The sequence below is a fragment of the Lactuca sativa genome, chromosome 1 (genome assembly GCF_002870075.4).
Source record: "Lactuca sativa cultivar Salinas chromosome 1, Lsat_Salinas_v11, whole genome shotgun sequence".
Taxonomy (NCBI): domain Eukaryota; kingdom Viridiplantae; phylum Streptophyta; class Magnoliopsida; order Asterales; family Asteraceae; genus Lactuca; species Lactuca sativa.
Window position 1 is genome coordinate 29,863,365 of NC_056623.2, and position 11,743 is coordinate 29,875,107.

The following is an 11,743-nucleotide window of genomic DNA, read 5'->3' on the forward strand; positions in this document are numbered from 1 at the left end:
GCTAGTTTGATAAATCTATAGGACTGCCTGTGATACAGTCTATTTATCTGTATATGATATTATATGATATATATGTTGACATATTGTGTAGGTTGGGTTGAGGTTGTACTGCTCTGTGTTGTAGCCAACAAACCTTGGAGTATGCCAGATATGAGCTGAGGGTCAGGGAGGGCATGCCAGACTCATACTGAGGAGTCATGAGTAGGGATGAAAGTGGGTCCAAACCCAGACCGGATGGACCCGGACCCGGAAAACCCGGAACCGGTTAACGGGATTTTGTAGAACCGAAAACCGGACCGGTATATAGGAACCGATTCCGGTTCTGTTCCGGGTACAGTTCTGGGTAAAGTGAGTCTAGAATCGGAAAACCCAAAAACATCAAAGTGAGTAGGTTAGAACCGGATAAAGTGGGTTTAGAACCAAAAAACCCGAAAAAACCGGAATTTTTTTGTAATTCCTTACTACTTAGTGGGTTGAACTTTGAAAATTTTTATATTTATATCCCGAATTTGGGTGACTGTAACTCATTGAATATGAAACCAAAATTAACAAAATTATAGTCTAAAATCATGTATAAAACTCTAAAATACACTCTGGAAATAACCGCATGTCAATCCGACTTTAAACGAATGAGATTTTCATGTGTTAATATTTTCACATAACACAAAGTACAAAAACAAATAGTTGAAAAGTTGAAAATTCTTAGTTTTGATATCCCGACTTCGGAGGGCAGTAAATCATTGAATGTTAAACCAAAAATGACAAAATTATAGTCTAAAATCATGTACAAACTGTAAACTACAAGTTGGAAAAAACCACATGTCAATCCGACTTCAAACGAATTAGATATGCATGTTTTAAAACTTTCACCGAATACAAAAAAACTGAAAAACTAAAAACTTCCAGCTTTGATATCTCGATTTTGGAGGACTGTAAGTCAATGAATATAATACTAAAAATGGCAAATTTATAGTCTAAAATCATGTACAAACTCTAAACTACATGTTGGAAAAAACCGCATATCAATCGGAGTTGAAACGGATGAGATATGCATCTTTTAAACGTTTCACAAAAACCGGTTCCGGCCCTAAAAGTGGTTCCGGTTCCAAACATTGGTTCCGGTTTTTAGACCCGGTTTACTCGGACCCAATGGACCTAAACCCGGAGTACCCGGAACCCGGATAAAGCCAATTTTTAAACCCGGAACCGGAACCGGTTCTATATATTTCGGTTCTAACGGTTCTGGTTCCGGTCCGGTTTTCCGATTCTAAATCTCATCCCTAGTCATGAGTATTCCAGATAGGAGCTGAGGGCCGGGAAGGGCATGCCAGACTCGTATTGAGGGCTTAGCGGTATTCAATCCAAGGACTAATCAGGCCGGGAAGCAAGCCAGACATAAGATGTGGGCTGAGGGTAAACCAAAATTATGTTGTGGGCTCAGGGGTAATCTAGTCTGTTAAGTTGTGGGCCCATTACATGTTGTTATGATATTTGTGCTATTTGCACTAAGCTTTGGGCTTACAGTTTTGGATTATTTTTCAGGTACTTCAGAGGATCGCGGGAAGGCGAAGGCGTGATCGTGCACCTCCTCATATTTTGTTTTACGATTTTGGGATTTCTTTGATGTGAAACTTATTTTGAAAACAATTTGTAAACAATGATGGTTTTGGGTTTATTTTAAAAGTTTAAAATTTTCAAGAATTTTACGAATGTTACACGACATCTACGGTCTCGTAAGCCAAAAATGCGATCGTAGAAGTGATCGCATTTTTTTTTCTGCAATCACATAAACATGTCGGAGTCCCAAAAAGTTCAGAAATGGCTTCGTACTTCATTCAAACGTAATCCTGGAAAAAAAAAACCCTCAAATCTGCAATCATATAAAGGCTTTCTACGATTGCATTTTGTGTTGCAACCTCAAAAGCTTCATAAATAGCATACAACATCATTTAGGGGCAAATCTGGAAAAAAAATCACATTTTATGCGATCGCATATCTGACATCTGCAATCACATTTTTTCTTTCTTTCTCCAGAAGCTTCCATCTCGCATATAAATACAACCTTTATCATCATATTAGAAGGTTAGATGGTTCCAGACAACAAAAATCATTTCTAAAGGCGATTTCTGATACCTTTCAGCGACTCCTGGAGATCTGAAGCTGTGAATCATCTCACACATTTAGTTTATCTAGAATTATCAGTAAATGTTTCTTTTATTTAGCTTAGTTTCATTTTTGACCATGTCTGGCTAAACCTTAGTTTTCGGTTCTGTAGAGACTAGTATTTTTTATGTGATTATTATTCAAATCTGGTTTTCTTTTTGTGTTTCTATCATGATTATTGAGTTTCAAACTTGATGAATGTTTGATTTTAAATTCTTGTTAGTCTGAACATCTAGCTAAGGTTTTATCATTTCATTTAATCAGTTAATAGAATCTGGAGTTGTTCTTGTCAACTGGTAATGTAACAAGTATCATATTGGTTCCGTGTTAAGGATTTAACTTTGATATAAACTGGAAAAAAAATCATATTGTTACGCTTCCAAGATTGTGAAAAGAATTGTGTATTGCTAGGAATTTTACACAGAACATAAAACTGTTTTTCTGATTTAATTAAAAGTTTGTTTAATTGAACAGTAAAAAGTTAGGGTTAATTCAAAAAACTTGTTTTGATTAACTAATTTAGGTAAAAGAAATTATACTAGAGTTTGTTAGTTTTTCTCAATACCTGCTTAGATAGAATGCGTCTCAAATAACCATATCTGAATTGATTGCATGATTGAAAAAGTCGTGGCAGAATTGAAATTGTTTTATTATAATTTTATTTGTTGTAAATTCCAACTAGTTAGTTGATATGGCCTAGGCCTTTTAATATAATTTTATTTGTTGTTTTAAAAAAAATCTGCCTTTATTCATATAACAATCGTTTTTTATTTTTTTTTAATCTCTATATCAATATTAATTTTAGAGAAAATACAAAACAACTTTTAAAAGCACTGGGTAATGTATGCTAAAAATAGTGGTCGGAACTGTGAAGCCTTGCCTCCTTTTTTACATTTATAATATTTTTTAAATTTAATCTTTTTTTAAAAAGATAAGGACACTACATTGGAAGAAGACACAACATAAAGCCAAGCTATTCTAAAATTCCCAAATATATTTATAGTTAATTAATTTCCAAAAACTGTTAATTTTATTAGCCTGCAACTGATTATGTGTATAAGTTTTACAAATTTTAACTCTTTCAAAAAAAAAATAATAATAATAATAAGAAGGTATCGGTCCATTGGATAAAGCATGGCATCGCAGACTCAGAGGAATGTGGTAAAGCCTGAATCCATAAAATCCTTGTTCGTGGGAATTGCCTTTGTAGAGTACGGAATACGGAGATAATATGCGCAGGCATAAGGCATAGTACCAATATTTGCTTTTTTACAGGAGTGGCGGGTGGCAGACTGCCCACATGGATTGGATTGGATGTTTTTTTCCTGTGGTGTTCTAGGTATACTATTTTTTTCCTCCAAATTATGGTTATTATTAAATTTGATTATTGATAAAATCTCAAAGTATTGGCTTTAGATATTTTATATACTAAAGTTGAATATTAAAGGTACTAATTTAAACATTAATATACTAAAGTTGTCTCCATTTGGGTTTTAGATATGTTATATGTTTAGATTGTTATCACAAGTTTTGTATATCATCAAATTCTTAGGGTTTGAGTATTTAAATAAATAAACCATCAAAACTACATATATGTTTATGGTTTGGATGAACATGATAAACATAAACATAGTGTGAAATATAAAAAGATTATCCTTCTTTGTTATGAAATAGTTTTAGTATGTGTTATTGATTTTCTTTGAACAATAATGACAAGTAAAGATCTACATTTGCAAAATTAAATGGCTGTGGACAATGGTGGTAGTGGTCGTGATGGACTGATGGTGGTAATTTTGGGATTAATAATAATAATAATAATGAAGTTAATTTTAAAAAAAAAAATTATAAAATCTTTTACAGGTGGACGTCATGTTAATACCATATGGACGTCATGTTATAACTTGTCTTAGTGATAAGTGGACACAATTTTGATACTTTAAGGTTTTTAGAATTTGACGTTGAATGACCAAATGATTACAAAGCCAACATTTTCATAGTTAATTTTATCTATAATTCTCTTAAATTCTGGAGCAATAATAGCATGGATTTTATTTTATTTTTAGTTTTTTAAATACATGTAAACATTTAAGAGATAAAAAAGTAACATGGTTACCAAGTGCTCAAAATATCTTAAACTGAAATACAACTTAAAACCGACGAACAATAATGATTATCTTCAAAAAGTTTCATTCGGTTAATGAAACCGGAAAAATCTTTGGCTTTCGAGAACGGCTATAGTTCACAATTTTTCCCTTGAACAGTCGAGCACTAAATTAAAATTTCCAATATTTTATTTTGTTAGGACGTATTTATGATTCATATTACTAGTAAAGAAATTATTTTTTGTGTATATTTTTTTTATATGTATTATATTAACTACTAAAAATATATTGTACTTGTAATTTTCAAGATGAAAATTTTACTATCAGAACATCCAACAATCAAAATTTATGAATCTTAGGGCATTAAAATATATTGAAGTACAAAACTACAATAATACAACCTTACTCACTACCATTAGATGTATACAATGATGTTTGTTTAAACTATAAACTTAAATATGTTGTTTTCGTCTTTTGTAAAGAAATTGTTGAAGGTTATCTCTATTTTGAAAATATTACTTTGTAAATGGTTAATTGGTCAATCGGATAAAATGACTAAAAAATAGTCATTTGACATGCAAGTAGGATGGTAATATCAGTTACGTTATTTGGATATTTTTTTAGAATAATATTACGGTATTTTGTAACAAAAAACATATTATTTGAAATTATGAAACATTGTTGTGTAGCCTTTTACAAACTATTAAAATACTCGTTAATACGGGAAAAATGTGTGAGCCACAATACAAAATTACTTTAAAGACTTGCCCAAAATAAAAATGTTGCAGTTTTTGACAACAAACAAATCGAACGTGTAGTGTCTTTTCTAAACCATAGGGTACATTTTTGGATGAGAGGTTTATTGTCTTATTGATGAGTTGTCTGTCTACCGAGTAAATTAGTTTGCGACATAGGGATGCCACATTTTATATAATTGGTTAATTAAGAGGTTTGAGTTGCTTAAATATTTTTGCTCTGTTAGTGTAAACATTATTTTCTTTATGCTAAAGACATTGTAATCTAATGTTTCCATTTAATCGAAATTTGGAAATGATGTTTAACCCTTTTGCAATCTTATACAAGTTTATAAATTTATGATATTGTTTTTTTTTTTTAAATTAATTAGTTTACAAATATGATTTATGAAGATAAAAAAAAAATGGAAGAATTTTCTTTGTGTGGTGGGACCCACACTATAAGATGGTAGACTCACACCCCCAGCCCACTACATAACGGCAGGTTGCAGTTTTTGGATGAAAGAAACCCCCGTTCGTTATACCTTCCCCTTCACGCTTCAACAAATCTTTCCATATATTGCATGCATTTCTCTTTCTCTCTCTAAAACCCCTTCTTTCTCTCTCTAGAATCATACCCAATCAATCATTTATATATGAATATATTATAATTATAATACGATACAGCCATTCCCTTCCGATTCTGCTTCATCTCCCCAAATCATCGACTACGCACTATCTTAATCTTATACCAAATTGAAATTTCTCAAAACCCCATTAAAACCCTCATTCCAAGACTCTGAAACCTCGTTCTTTTCGTCGATTTTGAGCCAATGGAGCATCAAAGAAACGCACAGATGATGCAAATCCCGAAGCACCAGCAGTATCTCACAAATGGGGTTCCGTTTCGATCATTGCCGCCGTCGTTTGTGTCCGACGCCCACTGTTTTTCGGCGTCTGAAGACCAAAAGATGACTTTTAACCTACCTGCTTCGATTGACGTCGATCAGAGCTTATCAAATGTCTTTTCACTACTGAATATTTCGCCGGCGAAGTACACCGACCGTCAGCCGTTCCTCCCGAGGTCTCTCGGCAGTCAAATCAGCTCTTCCGTTGGCGTCGGCGAGGGTTTTGCTCACCCCATTGGTAGTCCTCGACTGATGCATTCCGATGAGGGCTTTACCAATCACTTTCCGGTGGAACCTCGTCGTCATCAACAGCAGCAGCAGCTTTTCAACGATGCGAATGATTTGCAGAGGCATTGTTCTTCTGGATTTGACTTTGACCAAAAGTCTCCCTTGAGCTCCAAGAAATTCCTTTACTCAACTCAGCAACTCGATTCCTTCCCCAAATGTTCATCAAACCATGCTGCTGCCAATTCCGATAAACCATTTCTTCCTCTCAATGGCAAACTGAAATTTCAGTGGTCAGATGAACACCTTACTCCTTATTATAACAACAATCATCTTTATAGGGTTCCCTTTCAAACCCATCAGTTTCTGAGTTCGTCGTCGTCTTTGAAACAACTGAGAGGAAGGATTTATGCCCTGGCTAAGGATCAAAATGGTTGCAGAATACTACAAGCCATGTTCGAAACACCAACAACGGAAGAAGTGGAAATGGTTTTCTCCGAGCTGGTCGACTCCATTACTGATCTAATGAAAGATCAATTTGGGAATTATGTAGTCCAAAAACTCGTCACTCTGTGTAACAATGATCAGAAAATGAAAATACTTCTTTCACTAACCAAGATCCCAACCAATATCATCCTCGTCTGTATGAATCCACATGGGTATGTTCAATTACTTTAATCTTCTTCGATTTCTTTCATTAACTCCACATCATGTAATGATATTTCTTCATTTGCTAATTCTATAGAACAAGAGCAGTGCAAAAGTTGTTGGAAAACTTGAAAGATCCATTTCAGGTTAAGCTGATAATGAACGCACTACACCGTGGCGCCACCTTATTGGCCAATGATCCAAACGGTCATCACGTTATTCAGTTTTGCCTGATTCATTTCCATAGCGATATTATCAAGGTACCATAATCATTATCATATAATTTGTAACTCATTATCATTATCATTATATGCTAATTTGTAACTAAGACTCAATAAATGAGAGTAATTTTCGCCATTATTTTTGTCAGCCGATTCTTACTGAGATAGCAAATGAGTGCTATAAAGTAGCAACAGATAGAAGTGGATGCTGTGTGCTTCAAGCATGTGTAGAACACTCTCGTGGAGAACTTAGAACACGATTAGTCGCTGAGATTATGGCCAATTCGGTTCATCTGGCTGAAGATCCTTTCGGGTTTGTATCTCTAAATTAATCCTTTAAACCAACATTGTCTTTTATCTTTATCATTTAATGGATTAAGATGATTGGTGTTACTGAATTTAGGAATTACGTTCTGCAACACATGGTGGGACTGAACATTCCGGTGTTCACTTCAATGCTTGTGAGACAACTTCAAGGGAATTTCGCGTCACTTTCCTGCAATAAATACGGTAGCAATGTTGTAGAGAAATGTCTGAATGAATCTGGAGAAGATGTATCGACACAAATCATTCTGGAACTAATCAGAAGCCCTAATTCCTCTTTGCTTCTAATAGACCCCTATGCCAATTTCGTTATCCAATCTGCCCTAAAAGTTTCCAAGGTTTGTTCATGCTTTTGTTGTTAAATTACTGATTAGTAGCTCAAATCGAACGCCAAAATTGATCTTCTGTTGTTCATGGTGAGGTTAGGGTTTCGCACAGGACTGTTTGCGTGGGCTAATTTCGAAGAACATGTCGTCAATGAGGAGTAATCTGTATGGTAAAAAGATATTGGAAAAATTGGAGAAGAAGAAGGTGATGAAGAAAGGGTAAGTTAAATGGATGGATAGTTTGTTTGTGATTATTTGTTGTTAATCCACGAATTATAGGCAATTAAGTATGTGTCTGTGTGATGTTGTTTCGTGAGTTGTTGTCTTCTAAAAAGTTAATTTACAAGGTTAGGAATTTAGGGCATGAGAAAAAGTTGGTGAACATTGTGGACTATGTTAATTTTTGTAGCAAGTGTTCGAATCTTGAAGGGTCAAAAGTACAGTGTGTAACAATGAATTGATGTTTGTAGGAAAGTTTTTGTTTTCTTATTGATATCCATCAAATACTATAGATATTATATGTGAAATTGGTCATTTTACACATGTCATCTACGAGTTGGTAAACTATATGCAAAATTAAGTAGTCTATTTAACGGGAAAGTAAAAACGGGGTTTTAGTTGGAGTAGAGGATTTTACCCATGATATCTTTGAAATGTATTTTGTAAGAATCCTCTAATAACATATGTGGAATCTTTTTTTTTTTTTTTTTTTTTGTCATCTGCCTTTTGAGAAATGACATGTAATGCCGGAGATGGAATCCGTACTGTGAAATCTGATATCTGTTATTCGTGAAATGAAATTAAGAAAAATAAGTCATGGGCTTTTTATAAGTTCTATTTATGATATTAAAAAATTCAATAAAAGGTTGTTTGATATTATTTCTCTAAGAAAAAACATGACTTCAAGTCTAACTAAATATTTTGTTTTAAGTTTTAATGGATCATGACAGTCGGTAATTGTGAAACTCAAAATATTAGGATTCTATTAAATAGGTTGGATATAAATTTCTCTAGTTCATTATATTGGGTAAAATGTAAGACAATATTTAATATCAATTTATCTTTCCAACATCTATTGTTGCAACATGTTATAGAGATTGTCGATTAGACTCATGTGAAACATCGGAAAAATGTTCTTAGGAAAGTCTCAATTGTAGTACATATATATCTCGTAAAATAGGTGGTGCTCCACTAGAAGTGGCCCCGACTAATCAATACAATCCACTATTGGTGGAAAACGATCTAACGAAAAAGACTATGATAAGAACTGATATATCGAAAGAGGACGTCATGTCAACACCGCATGTATAAAATTGGACTGTTGACCTACATGTCAGGCCACATAGACTAATTGAATGTTCAAAATGATAGTAGCACCACTCAAATCATCACATTTGTGCAATTTTGCACAACTAAAAATTACATGACTAAATAGTAACACCCACCACATTTTGATGGTCAATTTTTCTAAATCATTTGTCAAATTTTGATCAAATTGGACATTTTCAAAGTATTCTACTCCAACCAAAGTCTAACACAAAATGTGTTACATGTTGGGTTAATCAGATTTATGAGTGCATGAGTACTTTGCGAAACCTTTTTTTTTAAGTATTTGATTTAGATTAGGAAGTTGGTTGCTTGATTAATAAGTATTAGTATTGGTTTAGGTTATTGCTTTCATTAGTATAAATAATGACATGTATTCGTTAGTTTAGAGAGAGATCTATAGCAATAAAATCATTTATCACAGTTTTTCCTATTCCTCCTTTGTTTGGTCTTAGGCGTCAAGGCATTACCAATTTAATATCTTACACTTGGTATCAAAGCTTAGGGCTCGTGAAGGCGTAGGGCGGCCAGTTTGAGAGTCAATTTTAAGAAAATTGTAGCCCTTCGTTCCGGGGCAGATGCAGCGGGAACCGGGTTCGGTTTAAGGGGGTGTGGATTTTTTTTAGCGCGAGCTGAAACATCTCAACAGCAACCTTGATTTTTCTTGATCAGGCTTGTTCTAAGGTAGAGAGAGACTAACCGGAGGAGCGGAATAAATGGACGAGAAGACGTCAACGCGGGTGGCTTTGATTCGGTTCGTTTTTGCGGGTGACGGAAGATGGTAAAGGTGGTCATGACATTGTATTCTTGTTCGGTGGAAAAGTGCTCTCGGAACAAGTTTTATTAGGTCGGGGTTGTCAAAAAAGAGAATAAGACGTTGATCGGTTGAAATCAAAAGATAAATAAAGTCAAAGGGTTGTGTTTCCATTAATCGGACAACAATGATTAGCGAGAAAGAAAGTTCGACTTGTTTGTGATAAAGGGATACCAACATAGGTGCGTGAAAAGCGGGCATGAAGGATCTGTCAAAGCAAGTCCGATTAATGAGACCTTTCATTTTCCATAACCTATGAGTTTTAATGACCTTTTCAAAGAAAAACTTTTCATTTTCCATAACTTGAGGACAAGTTATGGATTTCATTAAAATCGTTTAGATCATTACTTTAATTAACACAATAATCAAATAATACATACATGATCTAGCTAAACTCATAAGAACAAGATAATTCATATCATCAATATTCAAGAAATTAGCCTAATCATATAAACTAATACAAATCTTAAAATTATGACAATTATCTTTTAATTGGACAAGCATGATCATTACCATATCAAAAAACATATTTCATGGTTCAAAAAACAGTTTGGCGTAATGATCCTAATCCAATTTGGCCAAAAAAACTTGAAATTCTTCACACATATACATCACCACATTGTGGTAAATATTGTCACGTCGTGTTGGGCATGCAGAAATGAAATTTGCAAACTTTCTAGCTTTAAAAACCAATAAGCATCAAGTATAATAGAAAACAACCCTAGGTTGTGATACCACTGTTGGGTTTTTGTATACTACAACATCCTATGGTGCACATACAACCCTAAATGCTTTTGATCTATGTTTTCTCTAATTATACATGCAATATTGTTTCCAAAGCATTAAGCCTACAATTAGCATGCAATTGACATAAACAACATAAAATACTAGTTAGGAGTTTACCTCTTTATGTAGCTTGTAGAACATGTTGTGTTTGGCTTTTAAGAACTTAGTGCCCCAAGTGTGACACCTCAAATGGTTCACGACACACCTTAGATAAAGAATGACTTTTGAGAGAGTTTATACATACTAAAAATCGGTTATAGTCTACCAAAGATCACTAGGTGCCGATTTTAGTAGCCTAGGGTCTTCTTATATAGTGTGGCTAGGATTAGGGTTACATCCAAGTAAACCCTAATGTGAATGACTTTTCATCTTACGTAGGATCCATGGGTTAAAACCTCCATGGACTATCCATAGACTACCATATTGGTTTAGCCCATCCTAAATAATCATAAGCCTACACCATAAGAATGATTGATTTACCGAATCAATCCCCTTACATTTAATTAGTCTCTTTTGATCATTAAATTAATTCCAAATTAATTCTTCATCAACACTAATTAAATAATATGATTTCATATTAATATATTAGAACTTATAACATATTAATAAATCATAAATAACCTCTTCTCAAAAGTCCATCCTATCAAATTGTCGTGGTGATATGCAACCCAAATGGACCATGCTACTCTCGGGTCAAGTACATACCAATTATAGTTATGGGCTTAGACACCTAATCCAACAGTATTGGCCTGTATTATTGAAAGCACAGGATCCGTATGGGAACTAGGAAAAGTTGAAAATGTTCTAAGAAACTAGGGGGGGGGTATATGGTGTGTTATAGCACTAGCGTTAGTTGCAGTTGTCTCCGTCGCTATTGGTATGTCGGTCATAATTTTGAGAATGAGACTGGTAATTGATTGGGCCTTAGTGTCCATGACAATTTGGGACTGAATGGTGCAAATCTGTGTGAGTTAGCTGATACAGAGATCTCGGGGACCTTATTCAAAGTAGTTCTATTTTGAGTCGCAAGACTCAAGAAGGAAGCCATTGTGATGACAAACTCGAGTATTGCAGCCTGAGGTTGAGTGGTCAGCCAATGGAAAGGGGTGTTACTTTATGCATCGGGGTTGTCTTTTTATTATGTCCTATGATCAAGGGATGAGAGA

General features: G+C 34.2%; 1 protein-coding gene across 1 annotated transcript; it reads left to right on the top strand.

The window, feature by feature from the left end:
* The first annotated feature begins 5,545 nt into the window (after nt 1-5,545).
* On the top strand, nt 5,546-8,178 carry LOC111889109 (pumilio homolog 12). Its single transcript, XM_023885249.3, has 5 exons — nt 5,546-6,791; nt 6,878-7,040; nt 7,151-7,314; nt 7,405-7,663; nt 7,752-8,178. The coding sequence occupies exons 1-5, from the start codon at nt 5,833-5,835 to the stop codon at nt 7,872-7,874; spliced, it is 1,668 nt and encodes a 555-aa protein (XP_023741017.1). The 5' UTR covers nt 5,546-5,832; the 3' UTR covers nt 7,875-8,178.
* The last annotated feature ends 3,565 nt before the right edge of the window (nt 8,179-11,743 follow it).